The following is a 25,501-nucleotide window of genomic DNA, read 5'->3' as shown; positions in this document are numbered from 1 at the left end:
CACACATAGACACGGACAACCATTCGCACTCACATTCACACCGTCACTGACTGGGAACTGAGCCCACGCTGCCCACACCAAAGTCAGGCGAGTGTACCACTACACCATCAGTGACTTGGTTTGTAACACAAAGCAAAAAATCTACCAAGCGACTTGTAAGTCAAGTGATTGTGTGAGTCAAAAGTAGAAGCTGTACCTGGACTTCCAGAAGCCCCCGCATGTCCTGTAATGGACGCATGGCGAGTGGACAAGCGCAGGTGGCCCGGGGTTTGAGTGAGGTCGGATGACTCGGCAGTCACGTCGTCATCTGGCGTCGACAACCGGGGTGGAAGCGTAGCAGGCGGCACAGATGAAGCAGAAAAAACTGTGGTGGGAGGCTGAGAATGGTAAGTGTTGCTGGGTGCCTCCGTGACCGGAGGGGTGACAGAGGGGTTAAAACCCTGCTTGGCTTGAGCGTCTGCGCTGCTTTGCTCAGCACTTCCGAGGAGAGTGAAGGCCAGGCTGAAGGAGGTGATGCTGATCGACTGTGTGGAGTCAAAATGAGCTGCAGTGGAGGTCCGACTGAGCTCAGCATTCCTCTTACGCCGCCATGCACCAACGTCCTGATCGAGACGGAGAAACTCCCCTTCATAAGCCCCAGTTGTGCTAGTATTCTGTGGGAGAGAAATGGAAGGTCTACAGGTGAACATCTACTACTTACAAAAAGTCAGGGATATTCGGGTGCAATTTCAGAATGAATCTAAAATGGAGTATAACCTTGACAGGAGAACTTAATTTGACCTCTAAACTTTTGAATGTCCAACTGTTCAATGTTTCAGTACTTTACTTTTTTCACAACTTGCTGTTTTCTAACATGGCATTTTTTGTTATGAGTCCAAAGCCTAGTATTTACATAAACACTCCTCTGCATCATGCTGTTCCCATTTTGACATTGGGAGACAGAGACTACAACTAACAATTGATCAACAGTACCTCGCCATTGTGACGCTTCAAAGACGTTGTTCTCAGAGGGAAGAGGTCACTGAACTTAAAGCATCACAGAGTGTCATTAGCAGATTACAAGAAGATACAAACAGACTGGAAGAGTCACAGAAAGGCAGAGAAGTGGATATCCTTGGAATTCTATTGGTCCGTTCATGGATCAAACACTTGAAATTTCACCGAAAGCTGAATATCCCCAAATCTTTGCAAGCAGTGCATGTTCAGAATTTCCCCTCTGGGGATCATTAAAAGATGATCTGATCTTATCTTAGCTTATTATTATCTATCCATTTTCTTTACCGCTTTACCTCACTAGGGTCTCGGGCTACTGGAGCCTATCCCATTATTATTATTATTATTATTATTATTATTATTGCTATACGGAAGGTTCAGCAGCAGGGTTAAAAACAAGGCAGTTTACCAGCTCGCCTACGAGGGTGATGTCCTGTAACAGAGTGTCGTTCAGTAGGACCCGCAGTCTGTACTGAGTGATTGGACCGTTTGGCTGAGCTGGACTTCTCCAGTTCACACGGACTGAAACGGCGTCCTCTGCGACTGCCATCAGGTCCTGAACAGCACTGGGCGCTATACCACCAAATACAGCAAGGAGACAGTTAAAATTGGGTAAACAAGTACTGACAACCAGGCCAAATTTGAGCATTTTCTCTCCCTTGTGAGCAAAGTCAGCAAAATCTTCCATAGAAATTCATAATTTTTTGGTGTGTGGTGTGTAAAGAGTGATTTTTCCTCCGTGATATGCTCGCAAAACAGTCAGGGCCGACAATCCATCCATCTATTTTCTACACCGTTTATCCTCACTAGGGTTGCGGGTATGCTGGAGCCTATCCCAGCTAACTGCGGGCAGGAGGCAGGGTACACCCTGAACTGGTCACCAGCCAATCGCAGAGCACATATAAACAAACAACCATTCGTTGTTGTCCCATTCATACCTATGGACAATTTAGAGTGTCCAATCAACCCACCGTGCATTTGTTTGGGATGTGGGAGGAAACCGGAGTACCTGCAGAAAACCCACGCAGTCACGGGGAGAAAATGCAAACTCCACACAGGCAAGGCCGGATTTGAACCCGGGTCCACAAAACTGTCGAGGAAGGTGTGCTAACCAGTCGTCCACCATGCCACCAGGCCGACAATCATACATTTTAAACCTGTTTAATATTTGCCATCACACATCCTTGAAGTGATTGGTTTTCTCGTGTACACTGCACAATACAAGAGCAGTAAGAACACAACTAATGATTTTAACCTCGTCATGTGTGGGTTCTCCTCTGGTTCAAAAAAATCGGTTAATATGTTGAACAACTATGTGTGTAGCCTGCTTAAGCTGCATTTCAAGCTATTTCAAGTTGCAGGAAATTTTATTTATATATCCAAAAAGAATGACAGCAAGCAGATGATACTACATGACAAAAGAAGCGAGTCTGTGATTGGCTTGGCTATCGACCAGTCCAGGGTGTACCCCGCCTCACACCCAAAAGTCAGCTAGGATAGGCTCCAGCTCACCTACGGCCAGAGTGAGGACAAGCGCTGTAGACAATCGATGGTTGGAACACTGTTTACTTTCCAAGTTGGTTGATTTAAATGCCCACACACACGCAAGTGTCGTCACCTTCAGCCGATGTCCTCACATCATCCTTAGCCACCGGACCCACTTCTCCGGCCGCTTTGGCTCCCACCGCCACCGTGTACTTGGTGTACGTACCCAAGCCGGTGAAGGTGAATCGCATGTCTGCTGTGCTGTTCTCGTACAAATATCCTACACGCAGAAGAGTCAGTCAAACTACATTTCACTGCTGTCTATTCATGCAGAGTCAATATGTACTGACCTGTAGCCCCATACAGGAAGACCACGTAGGTGAATTTCCCAGTGATGATGGTGGGAGGTTTCCAGGCGAGGGATATCGATCGAGACGTCACGTTCAATACAGTGAAGTTTTGTGGAGGATCTTCTGGGCCTGTAGCGCACATACACACAGACATGAGATTTTTTTCCTCAATATTAGAATAACAAAACAGATACAGGGCATCAAAATTGGAATTGGGCATTTTGGAAGTGCAGTTTAAATTCAGCCTTTAAAGACTTATTTTCCTTCGCACCTGACTCTGGCAGGCGGACCATAGTGGAGGCGATCTGTCCCTCCCCGTCAGATGTAAAGGCAGACACTTTGAAGAGATAAGCGGTGTAAGGTCGAAGCTGATCTACCTCCACCGAGATGGGCACGCTCCAGGCGGCTGAGGGGGGCACCGCGGTGAGAGTGTAGGGTGCGGACGATGCCGTCATTTCCAAGGGGCTGACGGTCGCACGAGACAGAATATCTGCTGCATCCTAAACAAACAAACACACACACACAGGTGAAAATTTCAGTAGTATTAATTTCACCATCTAAGGCCCAAAATGTATTTATTTATCACAAATTATGTATCCTTTGCTCATCTTTGGTGCCAACGATGTATAGCGACAGGTAGGTACTCTGCCCCCAAGTTACCAATGAGACAGTATATACTGTAGTAGTGAGCATGACTGGCATGTCATTTAAGAAAAAAACAGCTTACAATAGTTTTATATTTAACATGCCCAACATTCGAGGTTTTTTTGTCTTATTTTGACCTGCCTAACTTTTGGGAGATTTACGGTCGTCGAATATTAAACCTACCCGACTTTTGAAGATTTTACGGTAGTCTTATTTTTCTGATGTTTCATATATGCCTTAGCTCACGAAAGGTTGGGAAACGCTGATCTAAAAACTGGCAGCAGTGGGTCAGTTTTAAAAGCCCGCACATTGCAGTGAGGCAGCGCTCCCGTCATGATGTCCTCGGCGTTGACCTCCAGGTTGCGCACTGTCTGGCCCGTTCCAGCGTGCTTGGCCTTGATGGCAAACGTTATGATCAGGCCGTTGATGCGGTGCGGCAGGAACCACGTGACCAGCACCGAGGTGTGATTCTGGGCAAAGGCGGTCAGGTTGGTCACCAGGCCTGGAGCTACATAACAACACGATTGTACACACATTTTCCCATAGAGCCGTGTATTAAATGGACATTTTTTTGCGAGTGCCTGTTTGTGGGTACTCACGGGACTCAGCGGTCTTTATGTAAACAGCTTTACTGAATGGTCCCATGCCAGCAGGAGAAGAGGCTGCCACCTAAAGACAGGAAGTTGGACAGTACTGTATCGCATGAATCTTATTATATGGTAGTGATGACATCACATGAATTGTAACCTACTTTACCCTGGTTTGATTATCCGGTAATAATTCTTGGGTTTTATATGTCAAGGGGAGCTAATATTTTAAGTTGACTCTTTAATAACTTGTATACAAATACTTCGGTCTCGTCTTGCCAAGCCAAGTCAATCTTTTCTCAGCTGCCGATTTACCAAATGGAGTCTGTGAGCGAGCAGTTCTACTCAACTGTCCTGCTTTTACACATAATAGTTTAAGAATAATTCACAGAATAGTTTAAGAATAATTCACATTAACCCCCCCGCCACACCAAATTTATGGTGTATTTATTTTCTGTCGTGACTTGGGAGCTGGGCTGAGTGAAGCTCACGGGCCACTTTCAAGTCACAGCCACAGTCCACTATAATGCAGAGGCACTGTCATGCAGAAACATCCACATCTTCCACTAGGGTGACACCCTTGCTATCACGTGCAAAGCCAAAGGGTAAGCAGAGCTGCATTGAGTTTCGCTGGATGCAGAGCTTCGCATTCGCTAACAGTATTAGCTCCTAATAAGCGGCACATACTTGATTGCTCGGTGAAGTTGATGTGATGGCAGTAGGTTTTTTTGGGGGGTATTTGGTGGTGTGTCCATGTTCCACATACACATTGTAGTGCATGAAGTGCTGCCTCCACTGGTGAAACTGCTTTTATTGTCTTTATGGGCATTCATTTTTTCCCCCTCATACACTAGGTTGCACCTGACCGCCCTGGCAATAAAATCTTCACTCACTATCGGCCCGGCAATATGTGGGGTGGGATGTCCAGTCGCTTACTTGCGTGAGACACGACTACCCTCTCGAAAATAGGAAATTTTCAGCAAGAAAGATATAGGGTGTATAAACTGTGTTGTAATTCATGATCCTTGTAATATTTTGACCAAAGCATTTCACAAACATGTTATTAAGACACCTGATAACTGTTTTAAATTGTGAAAAAAATACATCATAGGTATCCTTTAACAACTCTAATGTGGTAATTTGACACAAGCACACACACGCACATGCACACACACACACACACACACAAACTCACACACACACAAATAGATAGAGTAGATGCACATACAGTATAATCAAACAATGTGCTGCCAAGGCTTTTAAATGACATTTGTATAAGGGTCAGTGTGGGTTAATGAATTCTCCAAGCTAATAAGCAATGTCACATTCATTCAGTCATAACAGACTGTGAAAAGATCCCCGGCTGATCCATAGCTCTGTTTACCTGATTAATAATGCAATCGGGATCCATTACTGACACTGAGCCCGATCAAGAGACTGCTTGTGGGGTCAGTGTGAGATAGATGTTGAACACATTCCAGGTAGACGTAAAAAACAAACAAACAAACAAACAAAAAAGTATGGCGATTCACTTTAGTCCACGTATTGCACCACGACTGACACACAAATTGGCAAGGGAGTCGATGTTGTCCTTTTGCGGTTTCAGGGTTTAGTGCCTTCCTCAAGGGCACCAGCATCTCTCCAATAATTCACCACGTTTTTTGGCCATATCCTTTCCTCACAGACTTTTGCACCGCTGGGTACTTTGCACCGTAAACACGTGACTTGGAGATGAAAAACAAGTTCACTTGACGAACAAACGTTGTCTTCGAGCAAAGAATTAAAACCTAAACGAAACCCTTCCTTAGTCAACTTATCGATTTAATACTCATCCATCGATTTTCCATCGCGCTTGTCCTCATTATGATCACGAGTGAGCTGGAGTTTATCCCAGATGACTTTGGGCGAGAGCCAGGGTACACTCCTGATTGGTCGCCAGCCAATTGCAGAATGATGTAGTATATCAATTATGAATATCATTGTGATATTATTCCAATAATAGTGGTATTAGTAGCAGAAGCTGTGGAAGAATAGTAAAGAAATGTATTTCTATTTTTGTTATACGCCTTTTTTCTAAGTTATCCACCTATTCATCCACCAAAATATTTTTTTAGAGTTTTTGGTGGCTGTTGAGCTGGAGCCTGTCCCACACTGGATTGGTTTCCAGTGAATCACAGGACACCAATAGACCAACAACCAGTCACACTCATATTTGCATTTTAAAGACAATTTTGTGTCTCCAATGAACCTAACATGCATGTTATTTTTTTATGTGTGAGGAATAACTGGAGAAAACCCACACAAGCATGGGTAGACCATGCAAACACCACACAGGAAGGCCAGAGCTCAAATTCAAACCCTGGACCTGTCTCGACTATGAGGCAGATGTGCTAGCACACCGTGCTGCCCTATCGTCATTTTTGTTGTTGTCACAACACGTTCATTATCACAACCTTTCTTCAATGACTGACTCGGAAAATTCAGATACTTCTAATCCCTTTTAAAGTGATGTGTAGGGACCAGTTTAATATACAAAATATTGTATGTCTCCTTGCCCTAAAACATTTTGTGACCAGAAGGCCGCAGGTTTGATTCCCTGATGGGCAGCGGGAGTGAATACGCAGCCGGAGGAAATATGCATTTAAAACATACAGTATGAATGACAAAAACAGAGTAAAAATCGTTAAGTCGCATTGGTTGCGGTGTCCCTGTGGACAGCAACCACTGGCACAAGTACCTGAATATAGTACGTTGAACCTGAGGTGAAGTCAGTGAGCAGAGTCTCTGGGACCTGCAGGTACTTGGTCACTTCTGTGAAGACGGGACCCGGGTAAGGACACACTTCCTTGTACCTAGGAAGTATTAAGTCATCTCAATTTATAGCCTAGCCTACTGATTCTGATCCAAATAGAGAAAAATTATACCTGATGGTATAGCCGTCAATATTGGTGGTATCAGTCGGGATGGTCCAGGAGAGAAGAATCCCGTTGGAGCCTACAGCCTCTCCTTCTAGACCTGAAGGTGGACCAGGAACTGAAGAGCAATAGTATGTTACTATTCTGTCACCAGGGATGAAACTATTTACATTTTACATAAACCACGATAAACAAATTCAAATCGTTAGTACAGTGTGCAGTTCATTTAAAAAAAAAAAAAAGATATTATTATTATTATTTTTTACTGTATACAGTCAAGTCAGAATTTAGAGTTGTTAGCATTAAGCTAGTGGACTTCCATTAGACATAATCATGTGGTGTCATTGAACAATTTAGATATACAGTTTTTATGTTCCAAACAGGCACTTGGAAATACTTTAAAAGTGTTTTTTAAATGAGTTTAAGTGTAAAAAGCATGCAGGAGGGATATATATACCGGGGGATTGAAAAGTAACTCACTATTTTGAAGTACTTGTAATTTATTTCTGAACTCTAATTTTTTACAAGAAATGAACATGAGAAGATAGTGTTTTGCATGGAGTTTTATTTAAAATTCGATATGGGCGCCAGCATTAGCCACCAGTTTGTCAAGCCGCCTGGGAACCGCATTAACTGATTTCGCAAGGAACTCTTGTGGGATGGAAGACATAACTTCTCGTATTCGCCCTTCACATTCTTCCAAAGTCGTCGGTTTGGTAGAACAGACTTGCTCCTTTAATCATGGAACATACACAAAAATATTACAACATATGAATAACTTATTTTTAAAATAGGGAATTACTTTTCAATCACCCTGTGTGTATATATATATATATATATATATATATATATATATATTATATATAGCTCCATCACTGGCACGTCTTTGTATTTTGTGACACAGCATGTTATTAGCGATAGCATTCAGCTAACCGAATGAAGGTAAGAGTTATTGATATGTTCCCACCTTGCTGAGAAATTTCTGTCATTGTTAAACGGATACATCTTCTTTTAGCATGCTAGCGCCTTATTTTCAGTGATAATGTATTGCAGTGGTGGTTTTGAAGTGTAACAACTATTTGCTGGTGTGTTGTAGCTTGCTAGATTGTCCAGATGATTATTGAAGTTGTCAACAAAGGCCGGTTTGTGTTTGTGTTGCTGTATTGACAGATTACACGCATGTCCGTGCAACAAACCTTCTTCCAGTTTACATTCTTGTGACCAATGAGAGAAGCAGACAGCTCAATCTTGCGATTTATGATGCAATTTGGGATCTTGCATGCAAGAAAATTAATTTAGTTTGTTGCTGTTTAAAATTTCTTATGTATAAAAAGTGCATAGGGTTGTTGATAATATATATATTTTATAGTCAAAGTACACCATGTTGTGTCTAATTTTTTGCTTACAATTCTTCCAGCAATATTGGATAATACCTAGTGTGAATTTTGGTTACTATAAATGTGAAGGGAAATTTTCATCCCTTTTCATCTCTCGCTGTCACTCATTTCCATTCTTTTATTACCTATCACTTATCGTAGCACTTAAGAACACGAAGGACAGCGTGAACAGTAACAGAATAAGTATGCTCGCGAGCACGGGGGCTTGTGCTCGCGTTTTCACTGATCTGAGGCTTCACTTAAAAGTGACATTCAAGAGACGCTCAGTGCTGAGCTGTTCATCGTGTACTTCAAACACAAAGCGCTTAAGTTAGCAGAGAGGAATTTAACAGACACAGTTACTGATACTGACACATTCTTGTTCTTCAATTAGATGATGACTCACTCAGAAAAAAAAGACAGAACTGAACCTTTAGGAGTACAATGTCTTATCACCAGGGTGGTACCTTTAAAAGATATTGCATTTGTACCATAATAAAACTTCATTTTTACAGACAGTTCAATAATTAGGCCTGGCTGTAATGTGACAAGTATTGATTGTAGCATTTGTTTTTGATGATGCGTCTGCTCCACTAATTTGACAAGTAAAATTCACACTGCAGTAGTGTGGGCGGGGTGAGCAGTTGTTTTTTGCATGAAACGGCCGCCCCCTTAATACATGCTGAGTTCAGCGAGGCTACAAAAAGAGAGTGGAATGTGTACTACTATAGCGTAGTTACTTTTTCTTTTCTTGTTTTTTTCTCACAGATTCTCTGCTACGGACGTGGGGGCGCAAATGATTATGCCCCACAAAGGAGAGACGCACACACACACACACAAAATGATATTCTAGTTGCAAAGGCTTATAATGAAAAAAAAAAAACCTGTTGGTTTTCTTTGTAATTAAGTACATTGCAACAAAATTGGAATAAAAAAAAAAAAGCACAATAGAAAGTAAGAGAGCATTTGAACTTTCCTGTTTTGTTGCCCTCAAAATGCCACAGCGAGGGATAGCAATAGACTCATACAGCAGTCTCTAACAGCGAACTATTGAAAGTACACGACCCAAATCAAGCATTGGGACGTCTCTCACCGCTCTCATTGGCGTTGAGCATGCGACTGACTCCCGGACTGATGTTGGTTGAAGACGCTGCAGTGACAGTCAGTGTGTATTGTGTGGATGGACTCACACTGTCCACATCAGCCTAGGGAAAACAAAGCAACAACAACACACGACATACAAAACATCAGCAAATATCACCACCAACAACACATAATCAAGTACAGTATGTGGTCTACAATTATTAGGGCCAAAGCATAGCGGTGCGAGGACCCTATTGAAATTACTTCCTTATTATTATCATTCTTCTGATGAATTAATCACATTTTTGAGGGTGTCAGAATGCCTGAAAAGCATGTGTATCCTGGTGAAAATACTGTATATACATTTTAAGGGTCCCAAACACGACCCCTCGAAACTCACGCAATAACACCCCTTGGAAAATTAGGGGGGGGGGGGGAACGAGCCCCGGACACCAGTTTCACTGATCGGGATGAAATTAGTTGGACATTTGTATCATAACATGACGCACGGAAAAGTCCCAAGGACCCAGGCCCGAAATTGAACAGGAAGTTGGTCAATATGGTTTGAAGCAGACATTTTGAGTGAATTCCACGGACTGTGCTTTGACTAACTCTGACTAAAAAATTCAACCAAATGAGCCCCAATTTAACAGAATCTTAAACAGATAGGAGTGACTAAATTGCCAAGCTTTTTTTTTTTTTTTTTTTTTTTGCCTCAACTGTGGCCAGCGCATGGCATCAGAGTTTGGTAATCACTTCAAGGATTGACCATGAAAAAGGGGTTCAGGGCCTATTCATTGCTCTTAGCAGATTTATTTTAATTGATTTTTAACTCAAATGATGAGTTATCTTTGCTAAAGCCGAAGGCTTTACGATGCTGATTAGGCTTATCACTGCCATATAAACATCAGCTTTTCGCAGAGTATAAAACATAGCATATGATAATCTGTGGAGGGATATTTGTGTTTTACGTGAGGGGAAGCAATCCGTAATTTGGCAGAACATGAGAGGGAATTGGAGCAACAATAAAGCGTAAAAGCAGAACTACCAGGCTGCGCACTCTCACAGAAGTGCAGAAAAAGACAATCATTTTGATTCTATTTTTAAAAACACATTGGTAAAGATGGGAGCAAATTGACTAGCAGATGTACCTTGTGTTATTCCAATGGTATACATGTTATAAAAAAAACAATGCTAACGAGTACTGTGTGACAGATATTAGCGCGGTTTATTGCTTATTCATGGTATTTGGTGACTTAAAGTGACTTTTGCATGAATGCATGGAGAGACAGCTTGCTAGAGCGATAGATAGAGAAAGAGACAAAGATAGAAAGATACCGTAGAAACAGATATAGAATAAAAAGATATATAGAGGTAGAGAGAGGAATTTAACGAGAAACAGCAGACAGACAGACAGAGAGACAAATGATGTCGAGGCGCTAATTATCTGTGAAGGTGTACAATTTCGTAGTGGTCCAAATTCGGACTGTTTAGCCTTGGCAGAGGTATTTATCTCTGTGCCTGTCCATCACATTCAGTGTTCCCTTTCTGTGTCAGAGAATCAAACATATATATTTTTAAATAAATGTATAAACACATCAGTGGATATTTAATAGATACCTCCCAAAATAATGCCCGACATTGGGCCTTACCTTTGAGTGAACAAGAGCCATGCAGAGTCTGAGCAGCAGGATGCGATAAAAGAAGGCCATGACGGAAAGGGGAGTTCAAGGTTTAGCTGAGTCGCACTAGTGCTGAAGTGCATCCAGAGTCACTGCAGGTAATCCATGCGGCTGAAGAATGCCAACAAGCTGCTCCGTGCCGTGACTGGACCTGGCAAAGTTAGTCATGGAGAGACTAACCAGAGCCATACAGTTTTCCAAAGTTTTGGTGTTAAGGACAGAAGACAGTGAATGCCTTCATTCCCTACTTGAGCAAATAAAACATTCAGGGTTAAGCTCATGGAGCCAACTCAATAAGTCATGAGATCTGTTACTCAGCTGTACGTGTGTGTATGTGATGGTTAGGGTTACATTTTGGAGGGTGGGGGTATGGGACACATGGCAACCGGAAGGAACCAAGATGGGGTGAAGCCTGGCTGAATGTGTGTGGTACAATTCTGCACTGTAATGTCTGACCAGCATAAACTGTGCTAGGATTGAGAACCTCTGACGTATACTCAAAACAAAATAACAAATGAACACCTTTTGAGCAACCCTGTATTATTTTTATTTGTGTTTGACCAAATACGTGTGTACACGTGCGTGATGTGCTCCTTATGAGTGCAAAACTCTCTGTGGACCACTGGACTGCATTCAGGGTCCCTCATGCTCTTAACGCTTATGCTGTTGTGTATTGTAGTCCCGGACCTCGTAGCCGGTGCCTTGGACAATTATCTCCATCTGGGATCTTGTATGTGAGGACAGGAGGCCGAAAACTAGCTAAGAAACACACTCACACACGCATGCGCACGCACGCCCGTGCACACACACACACACAGGCAAGGCACAAGAAAATAAAGCCTCAGTGACTTTCAGGGACAGCATGTAGAAGCAAGCTTGGTCATTCTTCCTGGCCGAGGCTCTATGTGGATCATACATCTTTAAACGGCTGGAAACTCAATCTGTCATGTGCTGACAGCGGTTGCTTAGCAACTAACAGGTGGGCGTGGAATGTGACGCAAATGTGTATATTGAAGAAAGACTATTTTGTGTTTTACAGAAATGACATCATCAAGTGGTGCTCGATTGATCTCCCACCTTGCAGTCGTCCATCTGTCCTGGTGGGGGTTCCAAACACAGAGCTTGCCACTTGCCCCGCCAGCGCCAATTTCCGTGGCGCCTAGCGGGACTGGAGACGAGACAACATAGTGACAGCATCAACGCTCACTTTGATTTTGAGGGTTTCTTATTGAACCAGAAGAAATGAGCTAAATTTAGGATTTTGAGAGCTTTGAGAACTGGAAGGTGGCACGTTTCAGATCCACTATCCATCCATCCGTTTTCTATCACTGGAGCCCATCTCAGCTGACTTTGGGCGATAGGCGGACTGGTCGCCAGCCAATGGCAGGGAACATACAGTGGCTCTAAAAAGTCTCCGCAACCCTGTGCAAATGGCAGGTTTTTGTAATATAAAAAAATGAGATCAAGATAAATAATATTAAAACGTTTTCCACCATGGCTGATAACCTGTGCAACACATTATTTTTTCTTATCTTTTTGACTGGGGAAGTAAATATAAACAACTGAGATAATGTGGTTGCACACGTGTGCACACCATCTTATACTGTAACTATGATGTGGCTGTGTTCAGAATTAACCAATCACATGCAAACGCATGTTAAGTGGGTGTCAGCACACACTTGCCACCATTTAAAGCACCTCTGATTAACCACACAAAACAATTTCAGATGTTCTAGTACATGCTTCCTGAGATTGTGTTTGTTTGTTTTTATGCTTTCTAGCAAAAGCCTTTTTGCTCACACTGACTGCTATTTCAATTGTTCTTAATTCTTTATACCTTATGTGCGCTGCTACCACTTTGCTTCAGTGTTGGTATGGTGTTCTTTGGGTGAGGAGCAGTGTTGAGTTCATGACAAATCTTTTTGGAATCATGACCAAAACCTTCAATGTTGACTTCATTGGACCATAACACATTTTACCACATTTTAAAACATTGAGAGATTGCAAACATTATTTGTTACCAAGCCACAGTTTAAAGTTAACCAAATTCTTTTCCGTATTTCAAAACTAGTTACTTCCTGTCAGCCTCCAGGCCTCCTATCAGAGCAGAGAATGAGCCATAGCCAGACCTGGAGATGTTGGCCATCACAACCCTAACCCTGATTCACTTAATACCAACATACAGACCAAAACCTAACTGTCCAAAGACTGGTGAAAACAGTGAAGAAGTGGACCAATGAAGAAAAGTTAAAACTTGAAGACTGTTTAGATGGCACAGATTAGAGTGTCTTTGAAACTTGAACTGGCAGCCGAGATAAATATACGGGCTGTGTCACATGTGTGTGTACCAAAAAAGACATTTTGCACGTTCAACAACAACAAACTGTGGTTCACTGCCAAACTTCAACAACTTCGACAGGCTAAAGAGGACGCCTATCGAAGTGGGAATAGAGCCCTTTGTAATTGCGCTACAAACCAGCTGACGAAAGAAATTAACATCGCGAAGAGAAAAATATGCCGAAAAGCTGGAAAAACAGTTAACCGCTAACGACTCTAAGTCAGTCTCGTGTGGATTACAATCACTACCAACTACAAGCGACCATCAGTCTCCTCTTCAGGAGGTAAAATGCATGCTCTATTTGGTTTAGGTCCAGTGATTGACTTGGCCAGTCTCAGACCTTCCACTTTTCCCCCTGCTCTGCCAGCCACATGTAGATCTTGCAGTCAGGACGCCATGGAAAGGCACCAACAGGCTCCACATACCCCTGCAAAAATTGCATTTTACTGTAGTTCTCCTTCGAAAATCCTGCAAAGTTCCTACCAGGCGGTTTCTTGCTGTTTTGCAGGTCACCGTAAAGCCGTCCGGCCTTTGCGTCGAAGGAAAGCAGGGGAACATAAGCTCAAACACCACTGGGTTTAAAGATTGCTCACAGGTCAGTGAGACCACCTGAGGAAGAGCAAAAAGTCACTCCAGTGCTGGAAATAACTCAAATAGTGAAGTGAATAAAAACAATAACCTTACCTGGAAGAAGCTTGCAAGCAACCACAGATGCTCATTAGAAGCCAGTTCATCTCACAGATCAAACTTGAAATCCTCAGGGACACTCAACTGTACGTGTGTGTGGATGTGTTTGTGTGTGTGTGTGTGTCTGTGTGTGTGTGTGTCAGCAGGCTGAACGAGAAACCCCAAAACAGCAGTGTGTAAACATCTCAAATGGGCAACAGAAAGTCCCAAGCTTAACTACTATTTGTGTCAATGGAGCATCGACCAGAGCCAAGAAGTCACAGTCCAAGAAGGCTGCATGATGACATGTATGTGTAAAAGTGAGTGCGTGTGAGAGACTTTAGCCCATTTTGTTCTGGCATCTATGTTGGGATAAGAGCACTTTGCCAAGACAACTTAGGGGCACTCCACAATCGTGCCCCTGAGGGCAGGAGAGGAGGGAAGATGTAAGTGAAGCATCCCAAAACAAGGTACATGAATACAAATTTCTTTTCAACATCATAACTGGTTTTCAAACTGTGAGACACCCCATACATGACAAGGGGAAAAAATAGGCAAGTTTGTTCAGATGATCAACAGCACACCACACGCAACAATGTGTATCGTAGTACCAAGACGGAACTTTGAGAGGAATGTGGTGGATAAAAAGAAAGACTAGTGAGAGAAAAAGCAATAGAAGTCAGAATAGAAGGCAAACAATCATACATATTGAACATGTTTAAAACTTATGACTGTTCGCCTGACCATTTTTCAAGGAGATCTGAGATACAAAATGCAAAAACAACAACATTGAACACACCGCTCACCACAGGAGAATTTTTCAGGATAATCTTTAAATTCCTGCCTTTGCTTACTTGAAGGGAGGTATGTATGCAGTGGTTAATAGGTTACGTTTTACATTACAATCATGAATATTGTTTATATACAGGATGTATATGTTTAACATTTACATTTGTCAATCCAACCTTTCTCCAACCAAATTGGGTAGCGAAAAAAAACAAAAAACAACTTTTAACACACTCCACACCACAGTAAAATCACTCAGGATGGTCTTTTTGTGAAATCCGAGAAGCGTGCCTTTGCTGACTTAGAGCATAAGGGTGGGGGGGAAAAGCTAAAATTTGGCCCCACTCTCTGTATATACAGGTATGTACCCCACTTGAGATGTATGTGAGCATGTTTGTTAGAAGAGCCATCATTTTTGCATACACTACTCACCAAGTACACAGAGTTGGAACTGTTACTAAAATCTATGAAATGTGAGCTGAGGTGGTTTTTGACAGGGATGCCGGGTGTGGTGGGCCCACTCGGTCATGAAGAATGACGAGAATGTGATAGGGAGAGAAATCGCGGCCCTGCATACAAGCGAGCCTGACGGCAAGTTGTGTTATTGAAAAGGGACTCCCACAAAGGCAGTAACCTCTTGGACACAAACAGTACATATGCTGACTAAGGTTGTTTGCCCAAAGAGACTGCAGGCACCAAAATGTAAGAAACTTAAATGCTTACGCTGCTGGATTTACACTACGGAGTTCAAGTGATACTATTCCTATGTTTTGTTCTCAAGTGTCACAGTTGGGATATGCATCACGGCAGTGTAAATAGGGGGAAAAAATGCATTGAAGCAGATATCTTGGGATCTGAAGCAGGCCTCTTCCAGATATGGATACAATTTCAATACGTAAAGAATATCTCCTAATGTGAGTCCAGCATTAAAAAGCCCACATTAAAAACAGCAACTGCAAATCTAAACAACAGTAAAAGTCCATTTAATATGGTATCTATATATGATATATTTGAGGTGTGTTGATTATTAAATAAGCAAAACAAAGCCAAGCAAACTAAATGGTATATAACATTTAATGTTTGTATTATTTTCGAAATATTGTTTAACTAAGTGCTGTCACAGCCCACTGTTGATTCTTGTAGCATTTTTAAGTGCAGTTTGGCCGATTTGTTTCATTACATTAGTGTAAACAACCCATATTCAATGTGTCCCTTGAAATTTACTTGGAAATAGATGGAATAACGGCATTAAATCTGAATTGGGCACTTGGGTAAAGTAATAATTCAGACAAAAACACATTTAAAGCTTTTATTGACCTATTCTGGTGCGTCAGTAAGAAGGTGGAAAGAGTATTGTCTTTTAACAGTACTTCTATAGAAAATCGGGCTCATGCAAGACGTCAGTTGGTAAAGACCCATGTTAATCTCCTCAAAAATATTCTACATTATAATACATTTTTTGGGCTAAAAATGATCAGTTGTCAAAAATAAGCAGGATACAACATGATTGTAAACTTTCCTACAATGGTTAAGTGGATGGGTACAGTCAATATTAGTGTATTAAATTTTTTTTTTTAAAATAAAACAAAAATTATTTCAATCTAAAACAGTTCCTCGGTGCCAAATAATCCCAAGGATCAAGAGTTACAGTACGTTTTACACACTCTATCCAGTGGCTTGCTGAAAATGGTCTGTTTTGGGGGGTTTGCCCTAATCCCTTGAGCCAATGGCGAGTCCGGCTTTAGTTTCCATGACAACTTTATGCAGAGTTTGTGCTTGGCAACTGCAGATGCCACATCTTGCCGGCGAGAGAGAGAGAAATACTCCTTTTTAGGGCCGCACTCAAATCAGCTTGTTTTTAAGGGGTGGTCAAGTCAAGTCAATATTATTTACATAGTGCCAATTCACAAGAGAAGTTATCTCAAGGCAGTTTACACTTTGGGTAGGTCAAGTACCACACTCCTCATACATTAAAGAAAATCAACTAAACCCAACACAAGCAAGCACTTGGCAACAGAGGGAAGGAAAAACTCCCTCGAAGGAAGAAACCTCAAACAGAACCCAGGCCCTGAAGGGAGCCCGTCTGGTGCTGTCTCATTCAAGTGGCATCACAAATCAGCAAAATTCTCAACGGCTCGTCGACATACACGTTTTCGGAATTAGGCAGCTAACAAAAGTTTTACTTGGTTGTTTAATTTCACACTTGATGGGTGAGCAAGCATTCCACAACTATTCTATTTGTATCCAAGCAAATAAAAAGAACATTTTCCATAATATGTCCACTTTGAAGCACTGTATTACCTTGATCTCTAAGTGCTGTACAAAATCTAATGTGATACCTTCCCTGTACTACGTCATACATGCGTCACAAATCTTAGAGCCCTCTGTTATTTCCTTGCCGGAACCTTTCATTCAGTTCCACTGGCAGGTACAGTCCAGGGGCTCTTGAAAGCGGTACGCCACCCTGGTGGCATTGCGTGTGCAGTAGAGCGCCACTGAGCGGGACTGCAGTCCGTTCTCACGGCAGCACTTGCAGAACCTGGCGTGACTGTTGATGTTGAAGTTGAAGATGGTGGCCGACGGACATTTTCCATCACAGGAGAAGACTGTCACCTGTAATAAGGCCGGGGTACAGTGTGAAGGCAGATGTATAGGCTAAAGTGAACCTCGTTCATCCTGGGGGATATCTGTGGTCTATAAATACCATACAAACACATTTAAATATACGGTGCGAGGAAAAAGTATGTGAACCTTTTTTTCTTAGATTTCCTCCTTCGTGTTCTCCCGTGAACCTCACCATTGTTTTACGTATGGTAGAATTGTCAACAGATATGTTGGTATTTGCTCGTAATTTCTCACTGACACTCTAGGGTTCTTTTTTACCTCATTGAGCATTGTGTCCTGTGCTCTTGTAGTCTCATGTAGTTTTCCAGCTTTATACAAGTCATCAATTCTTAAACGTAGGTCTTCTGAGCAAGGCATGGTACACATCAAGCAATAGTTCTTGACCAGAGACAATTACAAACTGGTTGTGTGTTTTCTCGTGACCAGAGCGGCTTTCAGCCACATCTCCATTCTTGTCTCATTGATTGAACTGGCTTACACCTGACTGATTAACTCTTGGAGAATTTGTAACTGAGAGGTTCACTTACCTTTTCCTCCCTGTCCTGCAACTGTTTACATTTGCAATAAAAATATGAAAACATAATTCTTTAAGTGGTATTAGTTTCAGCAAATTCTCTGCTAGACCATGTTTTATGACCAATTTATGCAGATATGTAAGAAATTACTAAGGTTTCACATATTTTTTACTCCCAACTGTATTTGAACACAAAAAAAAATTAAACAAACAAACAATAGAAAACACTGTACGCATTGAAGTGTCCGGGTGGCTCAAGCGATGGTGAGTCTGTGTGTGAGTGTCCGGGCATGAGGTGTGGCGGACAGCAGCTTTTGCATGAGTGTGCTCATTATGTTTTAGCAGCGGGCGTTCAATAAACGGCCATAAAGAGCAATGGTGACAGTTGCTCTTCTTTCCCAAATGTGAGGGCATTACCATTAGTAAAACATAAAAGCCGATAAAAAACGATTACTACCAACTATAGATTTATGCAATTTAGCAGAGAGTTCCCTCACAGAGAGATATTTTTCACTAAAAAATCTGTGATATAATGAGGGTCAGAACGAGGATCCGCGATAGAGTGGGGAACACTGTATTGTAATTGTGTGTGTGTGTATGTTTTCTCACAGGTGTGTTGCTCCTGCAGTCATCTTTACGTATGGTGGTCCGGATGGCCACTCTCTTGCATGTCTTACCGTCCTCTTTGCCTGTATTCACGTTCACAGAAAACCACAAAAAGAAGACGAATCACTCACAGACACTCTCTAATATAATTCAATACAAGCACTGTATCAAAAATGATAACTTTAAAAAAATAAAGCTGCAAGCATCGATGAGTGGGCCCTCGATTTTTCATTGCGAATGTTCAGCAAACTTTAATGCTTTGCTCCGCCCACGTAAGATGCCGTAGGCAAAAAGCTCAGCAATTTATCGTTGTGTATTTTGATTTTCTTACAATATGTAATAATCAAATTTCTTGCGATAGCGAATTTTTGTTTTTCGTTCGTTGTAAGCTATAATCATAAATGATATTTCACTCTGTGAAGTGTGTAGTGAATTTACATAAAATTGGAGTTTCACTTTTTGAAACAAAGTTTTCCTCGATATTGTAATTTATCAAGACACACCTGCATATGAAGCTACAGTGTGAATCAAACTGAGCATCATTGTGTTTAAATAGGTTTGATACAGCGCTTGTATTGGATGTCATTACAGTACAAATTCATGGTTACCGAATATTACCAGTCAGTGTAAATTATTATAATTGGCAAAAATGATGATGAATGACAAATATATAAATACACACACACATCTACACGCACACACACATTCTATTAGGGACCCTGTGAGGACTATTGAGCTGGATGTTTTGTTGCCCAGCAGCAGGTATTTTATTGGGGTGCTCAGACTGCGCTTGGCTACAATGGAGAATGAAGATAATTGCAAGTCAATCAATTGGATCAGGCCTCATCGTCTAATATCAAGCAGCACATACCTGTGTCACAGTTAGTACTACCGGTGGGGGTTATGGGATTAACGGTAAAGGGTAAAACACCCACTCCAGCACCTGGTAGCATCGTCAGGACAGCAAAGAAAGAAAGCGCCGGGAGAACACAAAAACCATTAAAAGAAAAAACAACATCAAGAAGTCAACATGGCACAGACACAGCACAGAGAGGACGCAGGGCGCGAGCATGCACATGCATTTTGCTCCCTCTTCCACACCTCAACAACAAAAGGAACCCAAATCACATAATGCGTAAAGACAACCTCTGCGCTAGCTCACAACCTCACCGTGGAGCAACTGCAAGGTCAAAGCAGGCAAGCGGTGAAGAAACAATCCACTTTCAATCACCCGGCGCGTACCATTACTGTATTGATGCACAGATGATTATAACTTTCCTTTTTCCCGGCTGTCGATCACCAGACCAAAGTCGCAGATTGTAGGGAAAAACAGGCTAAGCGTCAGGATTGATCGCCAGTTGCTACAACAGGCCACGCACCCCTCATAAAATTCAGCCAATAAGCCCATCCGCTGTCAGGCAACAAGGCACTCACCCTTCTCAAGCATTAATAAACGCAGACACTCACATGTCCTGCAGCAGCCGTCCAAGTACCTCTGAACCACACCACCTTTCTGCAAGTAGAGGACAATACTTACCACTTCTGTTTAATTGTATGATTATATATCTTCATTTTGACATGAAGCCCAAAACATGAGTAAAAATAGGAATAAAGGGAAACATTTGACCAAATTAGCACACATCCATCCATCCATCCATTTTCTGTACCGCTTATCCTCACTAGGTTCATGGGCATGCTGGAGCCTGTCCTAGCCATCTTCGGGCAAGAGGCGGAGTCCACCCTGAACTGGTCGCCAGCCAATCGCAGGGCACATATAAACAAACAACCAGTCGCACTCACATTCAATTTAGAGTCTTCAATTAAACTACCATGCATGTTTTTGGGATGTGGGAGGAAGCCGGAGTACCCGGAGAAAACCCACGCAGGCACGGGGAGAACATGCAAACTCCACACAGGCGGGGCCGAAACCCCGGACCTCAGAACTGTGAGGCAGATGCTCTAACCAGTCGGGCAGCTGAAGATTCAGAAGCTATGCCGAATTAGCAACAATTCTGCTCAACAACCCACAACGAGACAAAAAATAAGTTGTGTAAAGTAATAATTTTGAAAAAAGTTTAAGTGGAATTCAAAACATTGAACAGCTACTGTATCCTATTGGAACCTAATTGGTTGAATATTTTTGGGGCATGAATACACAATCACAAACAATTGAAAGGATGTCTGGTGTGATAAAGTAGCTATATATAGAAATTCTACACATCCCTGTGGAAGCTTTTTGCGTACCATGGCTTGTGCTGTAAGATGTGATACAAACATCATAATATGCGGTCCCGACCATACAAAAGCCTTTGAAACTTCACAAAAGCAAACGCCAGTGTTACGTCATCTTCCCAAACTCTTTTTCAAAGTTCTGAGAGCCATGAGCGATGCAATAAATAAAACCATGAGCTGACTACCCCTGTGTATTAGGGGGATATTAATCTAATCGTGGTTCAAGGGCTTCCTTCTGCAACAAAGCAGTACAGCGATCGATGTTTTTATAAAAAAAAAAAAAAAAAAGGCTTACTCAAATGCATCTAACCTTATGCTGCAAGGCTCCCACAGAGTGAAGGAAAAGGTGAAGTTTTACAACACTTCTCAGACAGTTGAGTTTTAAATTGGTTAATAACAGACAAATTGTGGACACTCCAAATAGTATTCCATCCATCCATCCATTTTCTGAGCCGCTACTCCTCACTAGGGTCGCGGGCGTGCTGGAGCCTATCCCAGCTATCATTGGGCAGGAGGCGGGGTACACCCTGAACTGGTTGCCAGCCAATCGCAGGGCACATACAAACAAACAACCATTCACACTCACATTCACACCTACGGGCAATTTAGAGTCTTCAATTCATGCATGTTTTTGGGATGTGGGAGGAAACCGGAGAGCCCGGAGAAAACCCACGCAGGCACGGAGAGAACATGCAAACTCCACACAGGCAGGGCCGGGGATTGAACCCCAGTCCTCAGAACTGTGAGGCAGACGCTGCTCCAAAGTCTGATACTTTGGAGCATTCTATGCTTTCAACTTTGTGGGACCATCTCACATGTCCAACATCCATTCCATCCATCTATTTTCTACACTGTTCCTCACTCGGGTCACGGGCGTGCTGGAGCCTATCCCAGCTAACTACGGGCAGGAGGCGGGGTACACCCTGAAGTGGTCGGCGGCCAATCGTAGGGCACATATAAATAAACAACCATTTGTACTCACATTCACACCTACGGACAATTTAGAGTCTTCAATTCAGCTACTGCGCATGTTTTTGGGATGTGGGAGAAACCGGATTTCCCGGAGAAAACCCACACAGGCAGGGGGAGAACATGTAAACTCCACACAGGCGAGGATGAATATTGCAATATTAGTCATTCGAGCTGCTCTAAGTGTTAGAGGACTCTGCATCTTTTTGCACAATTGTCAAAAAAAAAAAAATAAATGTACCGGCATTACCAGATAACTAGCAACCCTTTACTGCTCAGTGACTGTTTTTTTGTCAATGTCTTTATGTCTCCAAAGTGTTCTCTGTCAATTGACTGTCTGTTGTCGTACTAGAGTGGCTCCAACTACCAGAGACAAATTCCTTGTGTGTTTTTGGACATACTTGGCAAATAAAGATGATTCTGATTCTGATGAACCGGGTCCTCAGAACTGTGAGGCGGATGTGCTAACCAGTCATCCACCAGTCTCTTTTTATTTTTACTTGCTGAAGCCACGTGTGACAATACTTTTGTCCATCTTGTGTACAGACACCTGTCCTTGGTCCCCAACCTGAGTGCACTCGGTGTCATTGAAAGGTGGGCAAACCACGCCAGAGGCTAGCACCACGGCCCCCACCGGTGTTTCCATGCAGTTGTAACTGGTGCAGTTCTCCACCCAGGAGCTTCCCACCTGCACACACCCACTATTCCAATCATTTTCACTTAAAAAAAAGATGTTTTTTGTTTAGTTTTTGTTTGCTCTCACGGTAAAAAGCTCTGTGGTCCCATTGTTGCTGGTGAATGCGCAGGAGATGTTTTTACAGGAGCCGCAGCACACCTGAGGGTCAGCAGATGATACGTATACCTGGTTCTGTTTAGACAGAAGAAGAAATTACAAATAATCGGGTCACTTTGAGCATTTTCCAACACTTCGGATCAAAGTCAGCAAAAGCCCCATTATCGGATGTCTCTCAAAGATTATTCTGAGCGATTATCCTGTGGTATGGGGTGTGTTAAGTGTTATTTCCCCACACCAATCAGCTCGGAAAACTGCTTAGCCTACAATCGTAAATGTTAATCCTGTTCAATATTTACAATAGCAAATACGTTTCCAGCAGTCTGGATGCCCTGTGGCACAATGCTGCCTCTCACAGGTCACTCTTGGTACTATGAAAGACATCTGGTTTGTCGTTGGAGATATCACTATGTGTGAAGTCATGTCAAGAACACGACCTAGTAGAAGAACAATAAGCACACACTTGCCCATCATTTTCTCATCATGTTTGGTGTCTCATGGCAAAAATCGGTTAAGATGTTAAACAAAGGTATGTGTGTATGCTTTAAAGCTAACATTACATATATGAAAATGCACTAAATATGCTGGATACATACAGGTTTACATTGCTGGGAGCAGTTGACTGAAGTGATTTCCATGGCATAGAAGCCTGTGTTTGGATCTTTGTGATGCAGGCATTGGACAGTATAGCACAACTCTGTCTCAAAGTACTGAATGAGGGATTGGCCCGGTCCCAGAACTGTTACTCCTTGGAAAAGGCACACCTCTGCTTTCTCTAAAGGGAAGCACACACAAGCATTAAATCAATAATTACACGACAGAGGAAGACCAAAAACCCTTTTATGGAAGGTGGGTGGGGTGCCAGGGAGCCCTGGATGGCCTGGCACCCCAGTGTGTTTTTTCATGCTCGCATTCCACATACGGCATGCGTGTCGAGGACAGCCACAGTCGCTGCTGCTGATGTCTGGGACCTCGAATAGAACCTCCCCCTGAGAGAAGATAAAGCGCTCTGGCTAAAGCGATTGTGCTGTCTCGGTGTGAACAAAACCCTGCTTTAGAGTTTTAATGCAGCTGACTTACAAGCTGGCACACTTGGAGAGCACTGTCCTCACACTGACATTCTGGGAGTGACAGAGGCAAAAGCATACTGCGTGAGGTTTAAACACAAAAAAACGGAGAACTTGATTGAAACTAAAATGTTTAGGTACCACAGTGCTGCTGCGGACAGCAATAGCCCGATGGAGTGGTTTCAACCAAAGTAAGACCCGGTGCACAGCTCACAGATGATTTGGGACACTTGTTGACATCACACACTGTAACAAATGGGAAAGATTTTAATGAATACAATTATTAGCGCTGTCAATCGATTCATATTTTAAATCAGATTAATTACATTTAAATTTTGATTAATTGCGATGAATCACAGGCACCAAATATACCACACACAGTACCACATTTTGCTTTGAGATGGTATTTTAAACTTGTTGTGCTGTGATGAAAAGAATGAGGGACTATGTGCAAGAATGAGGGACTATGTGCAAATTACTATTCACAGAACTGTGAGGCTGACGCTCCAACCAGTCGGCCACCGTGCCGCTGTGTATATTCAATGATGCCAAATTGTTAATATGGTTGTCTTATTTTGTAGCTAAAATATATAAAATCCATCCATCCATCCATTTTCTGTACCGGTTCTCCCCACTAGTGTCGCGGGCATGTTGGAGCCTATCCCAGCTATCCTCGGGTGAGAGGGGAGGTACACCCTGAGGTGGTCCAGCCAATCGCAGTATATAAAATACATAATTTAAACAAATTATAATAATGCCACAAAATTACATATAAAATATTTCATATATATTTATATATTATATATAAATATTTTATATATTTTCTGCAGTCCAGACCTGTCTCCGATTGAAAATGTGTGGCGCATTATGAAGTGTAAAATACGACGGAGACCCCGGACTGTTGAACAGCTGAAGCTGTACATCAAGCAAGAATGGGAAAGAATTCCACCTACAATATATATATATATATATATATATATATATATATATATATATATATATATATATATATATATATATATATATATATATATATACATACACACACATATATATATATATATACACACATATATATATATATATATATATATATAGTACTTACATGTATATACAGTATATACGCACATTAGTATATATACATACAGTACATACACATATATATACACACACGCATGCATACAAGCACACAGAGAAAAACAGTTGGGATAGAGAGCCTAGACTAATAAAATCACAACAGCCATAGCAAAGGTAAAAACAAAAAGCTGGAATAATTAATATTACTATGCCATATGGCAGCACCGCTCACCACAAAGATACTGTGGGCAGCAGCTTTGGGTGGTGTTCAAATCCACAGCCAGGATTTCTCCATGCAAGCAGGTAGGTACTGGCTCCATGCACGATTCACACACTGCACGGCAAAACACATCATTATAGCCCTTCAGATGATGGAGGTGCCCATAATAAACAGTCACACTGCTCCTTAAAGGGGACACATTATAAACAATTGACTTTTTGATTTCTTTTATCTGAATAGTTGGGTCTCTGGAGCGCCTGCCCACCCATCATGTGTGAAATTAAACAACCAAGTGCATCTTTTGTAAGAGGTCTATTTCTGAAAATGTGAGCAAGAAGTGTGACCAGATCCAGAGCCACTTTCAAGCAACTCTACACTGTCTGAAAAACTGAGAAGTGCAGAAATAGCCCACATTTCCCACCGCAGGGTCAGTTGTCAGCATGGGTTGAATTCTTGACTTATCCTTGGGGTATGTTGGTGAAAGAAAAAAAA

At 42.1% G+C, this 25,501-nt stretch overlaps 2 protein-coding genes and 1 long non-coding RNA gene across 4 annotated transcripts in view; all 3 read right to left on the bottom strand.

The window, feature by feature from the left end:
• The window catches only part of ptprq (protein tyrosine phosphatase receptor type Q), a 52,516-nt gene extending 40,094 nt beyond the window's left edge, over nucleotides 1-12,422 (bottom strand). The window contains exons 1-11 of the mRNA XM_061774830.1: nucleotides 12,194-12,422; nucleotides 9,445-9,556; nucleotides 6,985-7,093; nucleotides 6,798-6,912; nucleotides 4,073-4,142; nucleotides 3,782-3,981; nucleotides 3,100-3,328; nucleotides 2,829-2,957; nucleotides 2,612-2,758; nucleotides 1,403-1,566; nucleotides 197-653 (exon numbers count right to left, since the gene is read on the bottom strand). Coding sequence (XP_061630814.1) covers nucleotides 197-653; nucleotides 1,403-1,566; nucleotides 2,612-2,758; nucleotides 2,829-2,957; nucleotides 3,100-3,328; nucleotides 3,782-3,981; nucleotides 4,073-4,142; nucleotides 6,798-6,912; nucleotides 6,985-7,093; nucleotides 9,445-9,556; nucleotides 12,194-12,313 — 1,852 coding nt within the window. The 5' untranslated portion in view covers nucleotides 12,314-12,422. The remainder of the gene's footprint in view (nucleotides 1-196; nucleotides 654-1,402; nucleotides 1,567-2,611; nucleotides 2,759-2,828; nucleotides 2,958-3,099; nucleotides 3,329-3,781; nucleotides 3,982-4,072; nucleotides 4,143-6,797; nucleotides 6,913-6,984; nucleotides 7,094-9,444; nucleotides 9,557-12,193) is intronic.
• Nucleotides 12,423-13,698: 1,276 nt separating this feature from the next.
• LOC133477669 (uncharacterized) lies at nucleotides 13,699-14,242 on the bottom strand. Its single transcript, XR_009788446.1, has 3 exons — nucleotides 14,139-14,242; nucleotides 13,938-14,063; nucleotides 13,699-13,881 (listed from the first exon to the last, which is right to left on the bottom strand). It is a non-coding gene; the product is annotated as an uncharacterized LOC133477669 (long non-coding RNA).
• A 1,989-nt stretch (nucleotides 14,243-16,231) lies between these two features.
• Nucleotides 16,232-25,501, bottom strand: part of otogl (otogelin-like) — a 52,514-nt gene continuing 43,244 nt past the window's right edge. Inside the window, exons 48-58 of one of the 2 annotated variants that reach the window (XM_061774199.1) lie at nucleotides 25,022-25,123; nucleotides 23,854-23,958; nucleotides 23,726-23,766; nucleotides 23,568-23,634; nucleotides 23,242-23,420; nucleotides 22,616-22,720; nucleotides 22,421-22,540; nucleotides 20,119-20,164; nucleotides 19,523-19,594; nucleotides 18,655-18,734; nucleotides 16,232-17,519 (exon numbers count right to left, since the gene is read on the bottom strand). In XM_061774199.1, the coding sequence (XP_061630183.1) occupies nucleotides 17,319-17,519; nucleotides 18,655-18,734; nucleotides 19,523-19,594; nucleotides 20,119-20,164; nucleotides 22,421-22,540; nucleotides 22,616-22,720; nucleotides 23,242-23,420; nucleotides 23,568-23,634; nucleotides 23,726-23,766; nucleotides 23,854-23,958; nucleotides 25,022-25,123 (1,118 nt within the window). In that variant the 3' untranslated portion in view covers nucleotides 16,232-17,318. The remainder of the gene's footprint in view (nucleotides 17,520-18,654; nucleotides 18,735-19,522; nucleotides 19,595-20,118; nucleotides 20,165-22,420; nucleotides 22,541-22,615; nucleotides 22,721-23,241; nucleotides 23,421-23,567; nucleotides 23,635-23,725; nucleotides 23,767-23,853; nucleotides 23,959-25,021; nucleotides 25,124-25,501) is intronic. The other variant, XM_061774198.1, reaches the window with a different exon arrangement.

This window comes from Phyllopteryx taeniolatus, chromosome 5, assembly GCF_024500385.1.
Source record: "Phyllopteryx taeniolatus isolate TA_2022b chromosome 5, UOR_Ptae_1.2, whole genome shotgun sequence".
In the NCBI taxonomy this organism is placed as follows: Eukaryota; Metazoa; Chordata; class Actinopteri; order Syngnathiformes; family Syngnathidae; genus Phyllopteryx; species Phyllopteryx taeniolatus.
The sequence above is the reverse complement of the archived record's forward strand: the minus strand, read 5'-3'. Positions and strand labels throughout refer to the sequence as shown.